The sequence below is a fragment of the Chlorocebus sabaeus genome, chromosome 14 (genome assembly GCF_047675955.1).
Source record: "Chlorocebus sabaeus isolate Y175 chromosome 14, mChlSab1.0.hap1, whole genome shotgun sequence".
In the NCBI taxonomy this organism is placed as follows: Eukaryota; Metazoa; Chordata; class Mammalia; order Primates; family Cercopithecidae; genus Chlorocebus; species Chlorocebus sabaeus.
The window spans coordinates 31075238-31093325 of record NC_132917.1 but is presented as its reverse complement, the minus strand read 5'-3'; the positions used below and the strand labels follow the sequence as shown (position 1 = coordinate 31093325).

At 42.3% G+C, this 18088-nt stretch overlaps 1 protein-coding gene across 8 annotated transcripts in view; it reads left to right on the top strand.

The window, feature by feature from the left end:
* XDH (xanthine dehydrogenase) overlaps positions 1-18088 on the top strand; it is an 86425-nt gene that overhangs the window by 46990 nt on the left and 21347 nt on the right. For 7 of the 8 annotated variants that reach the window (XM_073022900.1, XM_073022904.1, XM_073022902.1 and 4 more), the window contains 10 exons: positions 443-617; positions 2065-2148; positions 3609-3778; positions 5524-5647; positions 7348-7467; positions 7951-8047; positions 8998-9122; positions 9874-10007; positions 10439-10526; positions 11743-11829. In XM_073022900.1, the coding sequence (XP_072879001.1) occupies positions 443-617; positions 2065-2148; positions 3609-3778; positions 5524-5647; positions 7348-7467; positions 7951-8047; positions 8998-9122; positions 9874-10007; positions 10439-10526; positions 11743-11829 (1204 nt within the window). The remainder of the gene's footprint in view (positions 1-442; positions 618-2064; positions 2149-3608; positions 3779-5523; positions 5648-7347; positions 7468-7950; positions 8048-8997; positions 9123-9873; positions 10008-10438; positions 10527-11742; positions 11830-18088) is intronic. The other variant, XM_073022901.1, reaches the window with a different exon arrangement.

The window sequence follows — 18088 nt, the reverse complement described above, 5'->3', positions numbered from 1 at the left end:
GTTTGGTTCCTTGGTTCCAAAATTCCTGGCTTTGTCATTTACCAAATAGGTAACATAAGTCAAGGTACTTAGCCTCCCTGTGCCTCAGTTTTCTCATTGGTAAATGGGTATACGAATTTTCCCTACTACATTTTAAAATTTAAATTAAAAGTGAGAATTCACGTAAAAACAATTAAGATGTTGCCTGGCACATTGTGAGGATTTGATAGATTTTAACTGTTATTACTTTGATGGTCTTTTAAAATTGCATCTGTTTTTAAAGATGAGGAAACAGAGACTCAATGAGGTTAATTTAAGTTGCCTAAAGTCACCCAACTCTAAGTATCCAAGCCGAATTTTGAACCAAGCTTTGTACAGCTCTGAGGCTCTGGGCACACAGCTCTACACAAAGGGATGTGGAGGGCTGGGCAGTAGCGCTGTCCCATGCGCTGCACTCTGGCAGGCCCTGGAAGGAGGAGCTGCTGCAGGACGTGTGTGCAGCCCTGGCGGAGGAGCTGCATCTGCCTCCCGACGCCCCTGGTGGCATGGTGGACTTCCGGCGCACCCTTACCCTCAGCTTCTTCTTCAAGTTCTACCTGACAGTCCTTCGGAAGCTGGGCCAAGAGAACCCGGAAGACGTGAGTGGGTCCTGGCCAGGCACTGTCTCTCTGTAGCATGTTTGGGGATATAAGAAGTTGGTCTGGGTAGTAAACTTACTCCTGTCCTCCAGACATCTGAGGGCAGAATAGCAGGGACCAGGGTCACAGCACAAGAATCATGGAAATGGGAGTGACCAGCTGGCTTAGAGGCAGAGTGCTGGGCTGGGTTTTGGGGACACAGGTTCTTGCCTTGTAATCTCAGCTACTTAGGAAGCTGAGGCAGGAGAATCGCTTGAACTCGGGAGGCAGAAGTTGCAATGAGCCAAGATTGTGCCATTGCACTCCAGCCTGGACTATGAGAGAGAAACTCTGTCTAAAAAAAAAAAAAGAAAAGAAAAGAAAAAAGAAAAAAAAAAAAAAAGAAAGAGAAAAAAAGAAAGGGAATGCAGAGTGTGATAAGTACGTAGGGTGGAATGGGAATGTCAGGTGGGGCTGCAATAGCCAGGAGGCCGTGGAAGGCATAGGATATGTGCCCTCAAGAGAGGGTGCAGGCTAAGATGGGGCCCAGCTCCTGAGATTTGTTCACCAAGAATTTCTTTTGCATCTGTCCTATGCCAGGTTGCACAAGGTGCTAGGGGGCAGCTCAGTGTGGGGGAGAACGTGGACAATAAAGGCCACACTTGGGAGACAACTGCGGAGATGGAGTGTGGAGGGGGCCCAAAGTGGAGAGGATGTCACTGATGCAGGGACAGCAGAGATAAATCCCTCTTAAAAAAAAAAAACAAAAACTATAAAAATACAGGATTGGATAAAGAAAACTAAAATTACCTTACTCTCAAATCCCAGAGAAAACCACTGCTAAGTATTTTGGTTATTTCCTCTGATCTTTTTTCCTGCATTTATTGTCCATCTATCTGTTATACTGTTTGTCTGCTCCATCTCTCTCTCTCTGTTTCTAGCTGTTCTTCCATCCATCTATCAACACCTATCATCTTCCTATCTTTTGATGTGGATATATTATTTTCTAAATAGACTTGGGACCACACTGCATATAGAACTTTAAATTCCCCTTTGCTTCCACTGGGATTATATCGTGAACATTTTCCATAACATTAAATGCTTCCCATGGAATTGAGGAGGGCAAGGAAGACTTTTCCAGGAAGGCTGGAGGAGAAGGATATTCCCAACAGAGACAGCAGCAGGCATAAATACAAGAAGGAGGGAAAGAGTTTGGGGTGTTGGAGGAAGTATAGACCATTCAGTCTACAGGGTACAGTGGGGGGCTAGCAGTGAAGCTGAGGCTGCTCTTAAATGCTGGGCTCTCAGAGCCCATGTTTGGATGCTGAGAGATCCAGCCAGCACTCAAAGGGGCATGAAATGAAGAGACAAGGGGATCAGTTGTCACTTTGGTTATTTGGGGACAACCAAGGAAGGGATCAATGATTGAAATATAATCCTGGTCACCTCTGTTGTCTTGTCTCCACAGAAGTGTGGTAAACTGGACCCCACTTTCGCCAGTGCAACTTTACTCTTTCAGAAAGAGCCCCCAGCGAATGTCCATCTCTTCCAAGTGAGTACAGTCAGTGTACGGCTAATGTCAGGGGACTTTGCAGGCCACATCAGTTGGCTAGTGGCTGACCATCGGCTAATGACTAACTTGAATTGTATGTAGGTGTATAAAGCTCCTTACGCTTGTGCGTAAATATCCAGTGAAGAAAATGGGAATCGTATAGATGTTAATGTCACTAGTCACTATTTCTCCCTTGTTTGCCTAAATTTCTCTCTTTGGGATTAGACTCTTAGCTGTACCTCTTCTTTACAGATTTTTTTTAACATGAGGGATAATGTGCAAAGCCGGAAGTGTTTTTGAGCATGCTAAAACAAACAGACAGACAAACCATCTATCTACTCCAGCTTTTTGAGAGGTGCTACGTAAAGGCTCAGCAAACTTTTCCGGAAAACATTTTAGATTTTGTGGGCCAGATGGTTTCTATTGCAACTTTGCAACTCTGTCATTGTAGCACAAAAGCGGCCACAGGCAAAACATGAATGAATGAGTGTGTTGTCTTCCAATAAAGCTTTATTTACAAAAACAGGCAGTGGGCCTGTGTCGGCCCCCAGGCCACAATTTACTGCCCCCTGCACACTGGAGTATGGTTGGCGCAAGCATGAACTCTGGGGCCTGCTGCCTGAATTTGTATCCACACTCTGCCATTTCATAATTGTGCAACCTTGAACAACTTATTTATCCTCCTGGGTGCCTCTTAAACAGGTTAATTATACCCACTTGCAAATGTGGATAATCACATACCTGTCTCATAAGATGGTTTTGAGGATTAAACGTGTTAATAAAAGTAAATTGCTTAGATGGTCCCTGGGATATGGTGAAACATTCAATAAACATTAGCCATTGTTATGATTACTTTGTAAAACAAAAACAACTTTATTATAAAATCCATAATTTAAAACATTTTAGAAAATATGGAAAAGTATAAAGAGGAGAATAAAAATCACCAAAAATTCCACCTCCAAGAGCAAATTATTATTATAGTTTTGTTTAGTTCTTTTCATTATTTCCTATGCGTATATGGACATGTATATACTATATTTGTAGCATATATTATCTCTTCCTACAGAATTTGAATTATTGTCAAACACAAACACAAATGTTTTATGTCCTGTTTTTATGCTTGCATGAACAATCCTTCTAGTTAAAGTCCTTCAAAAGTATGTTTTAATGGTTGCATACTATTGTGTTATATGGGGCTGCATAATTTATTTACCCAATCCCCAAACAGTGGAAATGTAGGTTCTTCTTTTTCTTGTTGTTCTTTTATAAAACAACACTACGACCACCCTTGCCATCACTTATCCACCTTCCTGTTCCCTTTGCCCCACGCCCCCTGCATTCTTTATTCTTACCCCTCGGTGTGCTTTGCCATGTAGCCTGAAGCTCTCCAGTGTCCCCTGGGCCTGTAGAGAGGCAGTGTCCTTGACAGCTCAGCCTGATTGATGACCCTGTCATTCCAGGAGGTGCCTAAGGGCCAGTCTGAGGAGGACATGGTAGGCCGGCCCCTGCCCCACCTGGCAGCGAACATGCAGGCCTCTGGTGAAGCCGTGTACTGTGACGACATCCCTCGCTATGAGAATGAGCTGTCTCTCCGGCTGGTCACCAGCACCCGGGCCCACGCCAAGATCAAGTGAGTGTCACCGCCAGGAGGAGTTGGTGGAATGCTGTGAGGGAGCTGCTGGGAGCACCCAGGAGACTTCTCTCATCCTGCCAGGCCGTGGAGATGCAAAGATAATGAGGTGCCTCCAGGACCTCCCAGGCTAGAGAAAAGGGAAGACCTTCTAGACAGCTCCTATTATTATCTCTGTGTTCCAGATGAGGAAACTAAGGCACAAGTAGGGTATGTTACTTGCCCCAGGCCACACAGTTGGCAAGTGGCAGAGTTGGAGTTTGAAGCCAAGCAACTGAGCAACTGTGTTGTGCTGCCTCTGCATGTTCAAGCAGGACAGCATGAACTTCACTTCCTGGTGGGCATTAGACACATAGCCTGCTGAGTAGAGCAGCTAGGAAAAGCCCTTCCTTGGGCCCACTGCATGGACTAGGAATCAGGTTTCCTTGTCATTGGTCTTTTCTCTGCTGCTGCTCCTAGTTTGGAGATGGACTCCCTCCAGGAATGATGAACCAGGCATGGCTGAAATCTAACAGATAAATAAACTTGTCCAGGTCCCTAAAAAAAAAAAAAGTGTTTACGTTCCTATGGTTGCCAGCTATGGGATACATTCTTTCCCTTTTTTCCCTTGTCTTCAGCCCATATTGACAATACCATAACCCACATTATCTACACTCAAACCACCTCCATCCAAGCAATGTATGAATGGATGGAAGAGGATGAGGGGGTTGACATTGTCGTAACTGCAACAACTGGGGCCTTCCCGGGCTGCACACACTTGGAGGTGGGTGTGGGAGGACAGAGCTTAACCCTCCTAACTTAACCTCAGTTCCGGTAATACCAGTTATGCTGCTTTCTGGCTTAGTGACTTCGGACAAACTACCTAAATTCCTTGAGTTTGAGTTTCCCCGAACATAAAATGGGAATTAGGATAAGTACTTTCAGAGTTTCTTGTGAGGATTAAGCATTTGGAAGATGGTTAGTATTTCAGGGCAGTTTCCATACCTTTCCCTGAAATGTGTTGCCCTATTTCCCTATGGGGGCATGTGCCAGTATGATCAGTACGTAGTTGAGACTGTTATCCTTGATAATATATTCAGGCATTCTCCCTCTGAGGTTCATGTTTCCTCATTATGATAGGATGCCCTGTCATGCTGGGATAGCACCATGAATGCAGGGAGAGAAATGTAGCTCTATGAAGCTATTCAGGGCCATTGGATCAGTGGCACAGCAGGGCCCCATGTGCTGCTTTTGGAAGGGAGTTAGGTGTGATGCGTGAGTTAGCCAGAGCTCTGCAGAGTAAATGCTGTTCGTTCTGATATGGCTCACGTGTACTTGGAGACTAGACAGGGCACCACGTAAGGTATAAAGAGGCCTGGCCTGCCTTATTCACTTTATTTATTTTTAAATGGAGACAGGATCTTGCTATGCTGCCCAGGCTGGTCTTAAATTCCTAGGCTCAAGTGATCCGCCCACCTTGACCTGCCAAGGTGCTGGGATTACAGGCGTGAGCAATTCTGCCTGGCTGACTTATTCACTGTATATCCCCAGCAACATTCAGCATAGTGGCCTGAACATGGTGAGGATTTAATTGACATTTGCGGAATAGAATATAATTGAATTAGAATCTAATAGAAAAGAAGCAGAGAAATGAGGAATTAGGATGGAGCCAAGCCAATCAAAATAAAAACAGGGTTGTCCAACTAGGTGATAGGTCCCCTGCTCCAGCTTGCTGGCCGGGCCCCTCACACCACTCATTCTTGCAGGTCCATAGATATATCAGAAGCCAAGAAGGTGCCAGGGTTTGTTTGTTTCATTTCTGCTGATGATATTCCTGGGAGTAACATAACTGGAATTTGTAATGATGAGACAGTCTTTGCAAAGGATAAGGTAGGTCTTGGATTTTTTTTATATGAAGTAAATTGAATAAGTATTGAAGTTTTAATTTGTGTACATTCCTCCAAACTCCTGATCTGGAAAGGTTATACATTTGCACGGACTGTGGCCATCATCCAGTTGGCCCATATTCAGCACAATCCACAAAGGGATAGAATATGTTACTTGTTTATTTAATTGATGCCTGCTGTTTGTACCTAGTAGGATGTCTCTATGCCAAAGTGGCAGTAAAACAAGGCTGGTGAGTACATTTGAACTAACAATTGGATTCTTAAGGTACAATAGTAAACTCCTTAATTAAAATAAAATAAGAACACATTTAACAAACTAACTAGAAATCACAATACCACCACTACGTGAATTGATAATTCACTTACACGAAAGTTGATCTATTGATTTCAACTATATGGAATTCTGCAGCAACAAACAAAATTCTTCGAATGTTTAAGACAGCTGTTACAAAAGTCCTTATACTTTACTCATAGGATAGTTCTCAACAGTCATTTTGTAATTCTAGTAGACATCAAATCTTGCAAATTAGACATGAGTGGGCATTTCTGAAGAGTGAGTTCATCTTATTATTGATGTAAAAGTGAAGGAAAGAACAAAAAACTAAAAATGTGAGAACAGGACTCCATAAGGAGAGCATTTCATAGAAGAACAAGTTGCTTTACATACTTTAAGAGCTTCTCAGGGCAGTGCTAGTATTATGGCTAGTGAGAGTCAGCCACATTTAACCACCATTGCACTAACCAACAGCCAGATTTAACCACCATAGCACTAACCAACTAAGTCAATAGCTTATTTGGGCCACAAAGATAATTATCAGAGACATGCATGCTAATTGTTGGTTCCTATTGTCAGAAACCTCATCTTCTAAAGTGATGTGCTGGGCAAAAATTTTTTGTTGTTTACTTTTTTGGGGATGTTGGATGAAAATTATCTCTGAAGGAGATCCATTAAGCTTTTATGAAACTGAATTATTGAAGAAAAGAAAACAACAATCATTATCATATAAATTTTTAAAAATCTTTTTATGGGTCATCAAGTCTAAGAACCAGCATTTGAGAGCTACTGCTTTTGGGTATTAGATGAAGTATGGGACACGATACTCAAAAAAAAGTATCACGTCTTGTAAGCATATGTCTTACATGCCTTATATTGATGCTTACAACCTTTACAGCCTTTGAGAAGCTTTTGATATAAATCTGGGAAATAGAACATAGAAGAGAGTGGTGTGGTGAAAAGAAAATAAAACTGGGGGTCAGGGTCTAAGATTAGTCATGATCTATTAATAGTAACTAGCCAAATGTGGCCTTGCCTTCTGAGTCTCCATAGGAAGACCAATGGTGTTGGAGTGAATCTGAATTGACAAACACACTTCTTGGTGCCATATCCCCCTTTCTGCTCATGGCAAACGAGTAATCAATTGCCACATTCTATCTGGTTCAGCTTCTCAATAGTCTGCCAGTACTAAATACTCAGAATTGGCCCTTGAGATGAAATGTGTTTGGCATCTTGATCCTAATGATCCTCAATCAGTAGGATAAGGAAATTAAGAGGCCCCAGGGCATTCCTAAAATGTGCTTTGATTGTGAGGCCAGGGACTTCTTTTGGCCTTTTGAACAATCCAAAAATAATTTGTTTCACTATGAGCCTGGCTGCGTTCTTTAACAGTCTGTCTCTGCTACTAGGTTACTTGTGTTGGGCATATCATTGGTGCTGTGGTTGCTGACACCCCAGAACACACACAGAGAGCTGCCCAAGGGGTGAAAATCACCTATGAAGAACTACCAGCCATCATCACAATTGAGGTAACTGAGAATGGGCTGCCTGTGTAGAGGAGTGAGCTCCCTGTCCCTGGATGTGCATTTATTATGATCCCCTAGAGGGGATTTGAGCAGCAGGTAGGGATTTGATTAGATGGATTTTAAAATCCCTTTCAACCCTGGGATTTGGGGTCCCATGAAACCTTCCCCTTTACGATCTTAGGTCCAGTCCACTAACAACAGCCAAACTGAGTTCCTATTTCCCAAAATTTTACCTCCATCTGGTCCTTGTGGTATTCTTTGCTTTTCCTCAAGGTCCAGGGTTGTCCACCTACAGCTGAGGAAATGAAGGAAGATGATTCCCTGGGCTACAGTAGAGCTTACTTCAAATCTGTATGTGAAGCGTATAGAGATTCATTTATGGGAAGAGAGAGTCAACAATTCAGAGAGCTTCTCTTTCCCTAATCAGAACCCATCTTTCCCTCCCTGCTAAAAGTCACATTTCTGAAACTTCTTTGTGATCCTCAGGATGCTATAAATAACAACTCCTTTTATGGACCTGAGCTGAAGATCGAGAAAGGGGACCTCAAGAAGGGGTTTTCCGAAGCAGATAATGTTGTGTCAGGTAGAGCTGCTCCGTGCCACAGTGGGAATGGGGTGGCCCTGGTTTGCAAATTAAATTCAAGAGATATGCATTGAACCCTGAAGCAGGGAAGTGATTTCCAGACATTTCCTAACAGAAAATTCCTTCTTACATTTGTAGCAAAATAGTAGACAGTTGGCTGGGAAAGAGCTTCAGTCATCTTAATCTCTACTCTCCTGTCTCTAGGTTGGACCTAATGATTGTAGAGAGATTCTAGAGTATTCTGATCTGGAAGATCATCTAGGGAAGATAACAGCCACAGATGCCTGACAGCGTTAGGTCTGCCAGGCCTCTAACAGCATAAACTCTCATCGTCCCCCTACCTGAAGGCAGTCCTTACCCATATTCAACTAGCATCCTCCCTCCTCTTCCCTTTGCCCTGCTCTCCCTCCACCTCTGTCTCTGACACTGTGAAATCAAATCCATTGCTCTCACCCCAGGACAATACAGCTGACTACCTCTTTTGGAACTGTTTTTTACATTGGCTGTTGTGCTTTGCAAAGTTACTATGAAGCCAACTCTCCACCAGGCCTGGTAGCTTAGGTTCTAGAAGATGCTCTGGTTTTCAGCATTTCAATCACATCTATTAATCCCTGCTTTACCTTTTCCAAAACTGTACAATGACAGTTTTCAAAATCCTTGATTCCCATAAGCTGCAGTGAGAAGAGAACTTTGGACTGGATGCATTTCGGTGTCATTCTGGTTTCTTTGTTCAGGGGGTGGGGGTGAGGGTAGAGCACTCAGCTCCCAAATGGCTAAGCCTTTGGGATCCTTTTCCACTCCAAGTGGGAAACCTTGAGGTTACCCCTCAGGTAACCGTGTGATCAGTTGCTTCCTGCCCAGGCCACTTGGCAGAGTGTACTCTCTCCTTAGGCAAGCTGGCCCCTTCTGCAGAATCGAGCTCACTGTGAGGGATCTCACTGCTTCCCCAGGGGAGTTATACATCGGTGGCCAAGAGCACTTCTACCTGGAGACTCACTGCACCATTGCTGTTCCAAAAGGCGAGGAAGGAGAGATGGAGCTCTTTGTGTCTACACAGAACACCATGAAGACACAGGTAGGTGCCTTTGGGTCAGCTCAAGGGGCTGACAGGGCAGCGGGGAGCTCCTAGCAAACCAGGAGGGCCATGTGGGAAATGGAAAGAGGGAGATGTGGGCTGGTCCAGAGGGTACTCGAGTGTCATAGTCCTGGAGTCACCAACAAGCTGGTATCACTGACCTTGTTCCATAACCTTTCTCAGCCTCAGTTTTCTCATCTATAAAATGGGGCCTGGGTGGGTCGTCGTAATTATTAGATGAGTTTTAATATTTAGACTAGAGTTTGGTACATGTTGGCTGTTATCATTTCAGTGCCTATGGCTTTGGTCAAGTCATATCCTGCCTCAGTTTCCTCATATGTAAAATGAAGGTATTGGATTAAGTCGTAGCCACAGGGCCCACTAAATTCTCTACAGCAGCTCAAATAGTCCTCCTTTCTCTACTGCCTGTAATGTGACAGCGGTTGCCAGTGTTTTTGGCAGCTGGTCCTGCTCTCATGATCTCCCAGTCCCTGGTCACCTGGTCAGACGGAATAAGTTTCTAAAAGTATTCTGTGACCAACTGCTTGACCTCTGGTTAAAAACCAATGCCTGAATTCAGTCTGGCGGGCCCCAGCATCACTAACCACAAGGCTGCATGGGGATTTTGAATCAAGGAATTTCAGAATTCACAGTAGGAATTAGGTCCACGCATGTTGGACAGGCTCTGCATCAGGTCTGAAATAAGTTCAGATAATGCATTCAGTGTGAATGTTCTGTCTTTTACCCATAGAGCTTTGTTGCAAAAATGTTGGGAGTTCCAGCAAACCGGATTGTGGTTCGAGTGAAGAGAATGGGAGGAGGCTTTGGAGGGAAGGAGACCCGGAGCACTCTGGTGTCCACGGCGGTGGCCCTGGCCGCATATAAGTGAGTTCCAAAGCCTGTTTCTCGCATCTGGCTCTGGGAAGAAGACTAAGGCTGCTTCTGCCAGGAAGGCTTTCTGGACTTCCCCCTGTTAGAATTAGTTTCCCCCTGCTTTGAATTCTCACAGCCCTCTGTTTTTAGAACCCTTGGGCATAGTGGGAGGGTAACATCACCTGTTCCCTTGTGGTCTGGCACAGGTGTCCACGTCTGATCTCCCCACCTGGCTGTGAGCTCCCTGAAGGATAGCACATACCTCGCGTCCTTATATTCTCCACCTTGTCTAGCACAGTGCCTAGATGGCAAAGCAGCCCAGTACAGGTCTGCTTAGCGTGCAGGTGGAAAAGGTGGCTTCCTGGCTGTTTTTATTCTGAGACTCGCAGGGCTGAGCTGCTGTTGAAGGCTCACAGGTTTCTAATCCTTTCGGTACCTCCCAGGACTGGCCGCCCTGTGCGCTGCATGCTGGACCGTGATGAGGACATGCTGATAACTGGTGGCAGACATCCCTTCCTGGCCAGATACAAGGTTGTAGATGTTGGGGCTGTGCTGGGACGGGAAGTGCCATTTTGTGAGGAAACCTGGGACCAAATGTCCAGGCTTCCTAGAACTGCACTCTTACTTTTTGCCTATCTGTAGAAGTTCAAATAAGATATAGCAAGAAGAGAAATTCAAGTAGGCTAACAGCAACACAGAAAGGTGGTGCTGAGGGAGGCTGGCACCCCATCTCCCAAGGGTGGCATTCGTGACTGCTGTGGATTTGCTGTGTTCTGAGTCTGGTCAGGCTCAGAAACATGATTCACCAGCAGACTCAGGGTCAACCCATCGTGCTTGGTAGCCCAACATTAACATGATCACAGGCCTGATGTAAATATTGGAATGACAGCTTAGTAATTTACTGTGAGAAATAAAACTTCCCAGGAGCCTGGATAGCCCCAAGATGTTCAGATAAGCACCTGCTTTCCCAGATCATGGTTGGAGATTGTCCACACTTCTCTCTGGGACAGTCCCTTTTGTGGGGTTCTGTGGATGACCAATGCACCCTTTCCCTGTACGCATCAGCAGAACCTTACCAGGGTTCCGCCTAGCTCTAGGAACCTGGGAGCCCTCTCTCCATGAACTGGCCTTGGACATGGCCTTTGACCTATTCTGAGTTTGTTTCATGATTTAACTCCCAGCAAGGGATTATAGTTCTCTTAGCCCCAAATTCTTGTGGGCCTGAAGAGAGTTCCTTGATCTTTTAGGGTCCCAGTTCCCATGTGTGTAAGACAGCCTGTAAAGGGTATTTTAACAGCATACATAAGGTCAAGGATGTGCATGCTCCTGTGAAATATAACGTTTTTTGTCTTCTGACCAAAATCTGTGAGGGGACAGTCCAGTATCTTTCCTAGTTTCTCTTCCCTGTGCTCCCCTCCCTGCCCTATCATGACCAACTCTCTATTTCCAACCTCCTTACTCCCCTCCTAGACCAGAAGCCAGGTGCCAGTAGCAGGAAGAAAGGGTGTGGGGACAAGGGTGTCCAGGGATGGGGAGCCAAGTGTGCGCCGCTGGGGAGAGGTCAGTTCCTCTCTTCTTCACTTGTTACCTTCTGCTGACTTTTGAAAGTCACTCTTTTCTCATGGGATGATGTGGTGTTCTGTTTATTTCCTCCAGGTGGCATAAGTGGGAGGGAGGATCAGAGAGAGACAGAGAGGTGGGGGAAAGGGGACTTCTGATAAATCACTCTCCTTTCTCCTTTTATCAGGTTGGCTTCATGAAGACTGGGAAGGTTGTGGCTCTGGAGGTGGATCACTTCAGCAACGTGGGGAACACCCAGGATCTCTCTCAGAGTGTGAGTAGGACCTGCAGCCGTCCCTGCACCCAGGGCTGACTTCAAGATCAGCCTGTTCCCACACAGGCACGAGCCTCCCCAATCACAGCCTGCTACTGTTGCAGTAGTCTCCTAATGGGTCCTCACCTTCAGGTTTCCCATCCTTGATTAATCTCTATAGCACAATGATGATCGTATTATTTCTCTGGTTAAAAACCCGTCCTTCCTGTTTAAGATAATTTGCCAAGCTAGCAAAGTTAGTTACAATGTTTTATGTACAGTGTGGTAGCATTGTGTGTGTGTGTGTATATGCATGGAATAGTAATACATATACTTAAACTAATACTAATATATATTACTATATATAACATGCATGGAAAAGTGTCTGAAGGAACATATACCAAACTGTTAACAGTGATGATCAAATTATTAACAATGATTGGAATGGTATTGAGAGGGGTATACACTGTCATTTTCTATGTTACACGTTTCCGTGATGTTTTAATTTTAAATAAGTCTAATTGCTTTTTAAAAAATTGTTTCATTGAAGTATAATTTACATACCATAAAGTTAATCCATTTGAAGTATATAACTTAATAGTTGTTAGTAAATTTTAAGAGTTGTTAGACCACTATCACAATCCAGTGTTTGAACTCCCATCACCCCAGAATGATCTCTTGCATCCATTTGTAGTCACTCCCATTACCATTCCATAGGCCTAGGTCATCATTAATCTGCTTTCTGTCTTGTAGTTAAGTCATTTAATAGAACCATTAAGTGTTCTATTTAGTTTTTTTCTGTTTGGTGTCTTTCTCTTGTAATAATGTTCTGTAGGTTCCTCTATGTTTTTGTTATTATTCTTTCTTTTGAGACAGTCTTGCTCTGTTACCCAGGCTGGAGCGCAGTGGCACAATCTTGGCTCACTGCAACCTCTGCCTCCAGGTTCAAGCGATTCTCCTGCCTCAACCTCCCAAGTAACTGGGATTACAGACATGCACCCCTATGCCTGGCTAATTTTTTTGTTTTTAGTAGAGACAGGGTTTCACCATGTTGACCAGGCTGGTCTCGAATTCCTGACTTCAAGTGATCGGCCCGCCTCAGCCTCCCAAAGTGCTGGGGTTACAGGCGTGAGCCACCGTGTCTGGCTCATCTATGTTATAGCATGATTCAGTACTTCACTCCTGTTCATTGATGAATAATATTCCATCATAAGGATATACCATATGTTGTTTACCATTCACCACTTGATGGACATTTGTGTTGTTTCCAGTTTTCTGCTTTTATGCATAATACTGCTCTGAACACTCTCATACTAGTTTTATGTAGACATGTATTTTTATTTGTCTTGAGTAAATTCCTAGGAATAGAATTGCTGAATCTATGGTGAGCTTAACATTTTAAGAAATAATCGCATTTTCATGGGCAGAGGCAGCCTGGCAGGCACTGGGAGAGCTGGGCTTTATTATTACTAATATTCTACAACTGTTTAAATAGAAGGAACTTTATAATGAAACAGTTCAGAATACTGGCTCAAGAACCTATGTCAAGATGAGCTGAATTTTAGTAAATTATTTTAGGAATTATGATGAGCTAATTGAATTAGGCTTGTGACAATGAGAGGAATTTACATGACAAGTAAAACTTACTCATATTAAAAATGTTTAGATATTTGCTTCTATAGATGTCACTTTAATAAAATACCAATTTAGTTTTACTTGTGGCTTGTCTAGTTAGTAATAACTTTAATAGGCTTTATTGGGACAAGCTTACTGCTCTTGTAGGAGCTCCTCTCACAAGTAGTTGTAATGCCGTAGTATAACTCAGGATCAGTAGCTTGAGATGTTATTGTTTTTCTCTTCATCTTTGACTTTCAAAGAGCCTCCCCTTTTTGGATCCAGACATCTTTTCTGAATCCTGGTTCTACTAGTATGGAACCTGCTCTCCTATGATCCCAAATCATAGTCAATGGTGCCTCGAACATAGCACCTTCAGTTAAAGGCTGCCTAGTGCTCTGAGGAAAGCTTGCTGATTATCTCCCTCCTCTACTCACCCCAAAAGGCAGAAAAACAACGTAGTCAGTCCTGTGCTCATTTGTAATTGTAAAGATCAGTTATGTATGTATTTGTAATGAGAGCAAGTATATACTCATTATAGGATAAATTTAAGAAGTTTAAAATATCCCAAAGTAGAATTTCTATATCTAGTCTTTTGGTTTTTTTCATGAATATTTGCAAGTGATTACCATTAAATTCACACATGACAGATTAATCTGAAAGATCAGAGAGACCACGTTCTTCCTGGCCGTGATAGAACTGCTCCTGTGGTTTGGGACAAGTAACAAAACATCTGCTTGAATTTTGTTTGCAAAATACACTATTAATATTTGACCTACCTCAAAACATGTTGAGGGTCTGTGAAATGCTAAGTTCCCAAAATAAAATATTGCCGATTGTCTTTTTATTGAAAGTAAATTTCCTCATTAAGTCAACCTGCCTTCTGTAAGTCACAGTGCTTAAATCTCAGGATTTTTTCATTAGAAGAGACCTGTCATTACGGATTTGTAGGTGTAATTGCTTAGCCTCCATTACTGGTGCTTGGGATAGAGAGGTTTTAGATTTTTCTGTTTTTTTGTTCTGCCTCCAAGCTCAGTTTATTGAAGACATTTGTAAGCTATTGGATCATCACTTGAATTAAGATTTTGACTAGTGAGCTAAATTGTCCATTTCTTATGATTTCCAAGTTATAGTCTGAGAAATGGCTAATTTTAGTAACTGTCCTATCATAAATTAATGTTGGAATAAACTGAAGCTGGGAATAAATACTTCATGAAAACTGGCTAAAGTCTGAAATAAATTACCTGTTTTATGTCCAATAGCTACTACATTTGATAGAACAATTTTGAGAAACATTTCATTCTTGAAGGCAACATCTGACATGGTTCTCAGCAAGTTGGAATAGTAAAGATGGTTGGGTTGTTTTGATGAGTGGAAGCAGCATGTTTGTAGCATACAAGTTATTCAATAATCTTGTGCTATTGACCTAAAAATATGTCTTAACTCTTCATCAAGGCAAGCCTGGTGAAGCCTTTACTTGTTACTACTTCAACAGTTGGAATTAGTTGCTCTTTTTACTTGATGAAACAAAACTATACCTCTGAATATTTATGGATGCTTTTTACTAAATCAGGCTTGTGTTCTTAATCCAAATTAGTAAAGTTTTATGGAAGCTGAAATGTAATACAGTAGTCTCCCCTTATCTGCAGGAGATACATTCCAAGAACCCTAGTGGATGCCTGAAACCTCAGGTAGTACTGAACCCTTTATACACTATGTTTTTTCAATCTAACAACCAAGGCAGCTACTCAGTGCTAAGCGGCAGGCAGTATACAGTGTGGATAAGCAGGACAAAGGGATGATTCACATCCCAGGCAGGACAGAGCAGGAGGTCATCAGATTTCATCACTCGGGACAGCTTGTGATTTATTTTATTTATTTTATTTATTTATTTTTTGTTTTGAGATGGAGTCTTGCTCTGTCACCCAGGCTGGAGTGAAGTGGTGCGATCTCGACTCACTGCAACCTCCGCCTCCTGGGTTCAAGCGATTCTCCTGCCTCAGCCTCCCAAGTAACTGGGATTACAGGCACCCCGCCCCAACATGCCTGGCTAATTTTTGTATCTTTAATAGAAACTGGGTTTCACCATGTTGGCCAGGCTGGTCTGGAACTCCTGACCTTGGGTGATCCACCCACCTCAGGCTCCCAAAGTGCTGGGATTATAGGCATGAGCTACCGTGCCTGGCCGACTTGTGATTTAAAACATGAATTGTTTATTTCTGGAATTTTTCACATAATATGTTTGGACCAAGGTTGCCTTGGTTAACAAACTATGGAAAGTGAAATTGCAGATAAAGGGGGTTGCTGCTCCTGTGCTCTAAAATTGATGTTTGGGTGATCAGGAGCAGGTAGCCAATGGGAAGAGCACTTCTGAGTGATAAGTAAAGGAGTTTCTCTGGTGGCCTTTTCACATTCTTCAATGTTCAAGCATATTTTTCACTTACCATTTTCTCTTCCACCTCATTTTGCCTCACCATCCTCCCTCTCTGCTTATTTCTTAAACCCATTGATGGCACTCATTAAATTGTGTTCAGAGCGAATGAATCATTGTTCCTTAATATCCTTTTCAATATGCCACAATTTAGGGTACTTTTAAAATTTTCTAAAACAATATCCTAATCTGAATATTGACTAATTTGAGCCACATTCCCACCTCTATCTCAGCACACACCGCCAGTCTTCCCCCGTATCTCCTCTCAATTCCCCACCACACCTCATAACATTGGAATCAAAGAAATCTCACTCTGTCATTGTTAATCTAAGAATAAAAACACTGATTTTAATACTGCTTTACTAGTTTCAGCCATCTAAGTAGGTAGGCCTCTAGGTATTCTGCAGCTCACTGGTGGTCTTGACAGCCATTCATACATGTTTGTATTACGTTATTTTTCTACTAAATCGCAGTTGGAAAAAAAAATCTTTAATATTATGCCCTTGGATCTGTTACTACATCATTATCACTTGTGATGCAATAGGACACTGCGCCTGTACTAAAAGGGCCAAGAGTAAATGCCTTTCTTTTTTTTTGGTGTTTGTTTTGTTTTGTTTTGTTAAACATGTCTATAGAGTTGGTTAATGCTGAATTAGTGAAATAGCCCTTCCAAAATTATTCTTGTAATTAAAAAATAAATGGATCTACCTAATTTTTATTGATTTTTTTAAAAAAGAAATGATCAAATTATATTCCAGAGTGACTATACCATTTTGTATTCCAATCAACAACCTTTAGGGGTTCCACATCCACAGTAACACTTGGTATGTCTGTCTTTACCCACTAGAATTAGTGGGTGTGAAGTGATAGCTCATTGTGATTTCAGTTTGTGTTTCTTATATCCTGTGACCTTGCAGAACTCATTTATTAGTTCTAGAATTTCTTCTGCAGATTCCTTGGGATTTTCTCTCCAGGCAATCATTATCATCTGCAAATAGGGACAGTTTTTTTTTCTTCCTTTCCAATCTGCAAGTTTTAATCTCTTTTTCTTTACATACTGTGATGGCTAGCCAGACCTTGCAGAACTATAGGTCATATATCCTTGCCTTGTTTTTACTCTTAAGGGGAAGGCATTCAGTCTTTCATCATTAAATATGTTACTGGTAGGGTTTTGTTTGCTTGTTTGTTTTTTGTAGATACTTATGATCAGATTAAGGAAGTTTCCTTCCATTAGTATTTTCTGAGCATCTTTATAATGAATGGGTGTTGAATTTTGTCAAATGCTTTTTCTGCATTGACTGATATGATCATGTGATATTTTCTTCTTTAGCTTATTAATATGGTGGATTGTATTCATTCATTTTTTTAAACACTGAACCAGCCACTGTCCTTGGAATAAATCCAGCTTGGTCATGGTATAATTAATATATTGCCAAATTGTATTTGCTAAAATTTGTTAAAGATTTTTGGATCCATATTCATGAGAAATATTGCTCTGTAGTTTTTTCTTTTAAAATTATACCATCTTGGTCAGGGTTTGGTGTCAGGATAACATTAGCTTCATGAAATGAGTTGGAATTCCTCTTCTAATTCTAGAAGAGATTGTGCAGAATTCGTGTTAATTCTTCTTAAAATGTTTGGTAGAATTTTCCAGTGAAATCATTTGGAACTGGAAACTTCTTTTCTGACAGCCTTAAAACTATTGGTTAAATTTCCTTAATAGTTCTAGGACTATTCAAATTATTTATCTCGTATTGAAGTTGTAGTTTTGTATTTTGAGACATTCATTTTTAAATGTTTTGTTTTTAATTGTTACGGGTACACAGTAGTTGTATACATTTATAGGGTACATATGATGTTGTGATGCAGGCGTACAGTGTGTCAGGATAAACAAATCAGGGTAATGTAAGTTTCCATTACCTCAAGAATTTATCATTTTTCTGTGTTAGGGAACACTTCAATTCTACTCTTATTTATTTTTAAATATATGATAGGTCAGGTGCGGTGGCTCACACCTGTAATCCCAGCACTTTGGGAGGCCGAGGCGGGCAGATCATGAGGCCAGGAGATCGAGACCATCCTGGCTAACACGGTGAAACCCCGTCTCTGCTAAAAATACAAAAAATTAGCCAGTCGTGGTGGCGGGCACCTGTAGTCTCAGCTACTGGGGAGGCTGAGGCAGGAGAATGGCATGAACCCGGGAGGCGGAGCTTGCAGTGAGCCGAGATGGCGCCA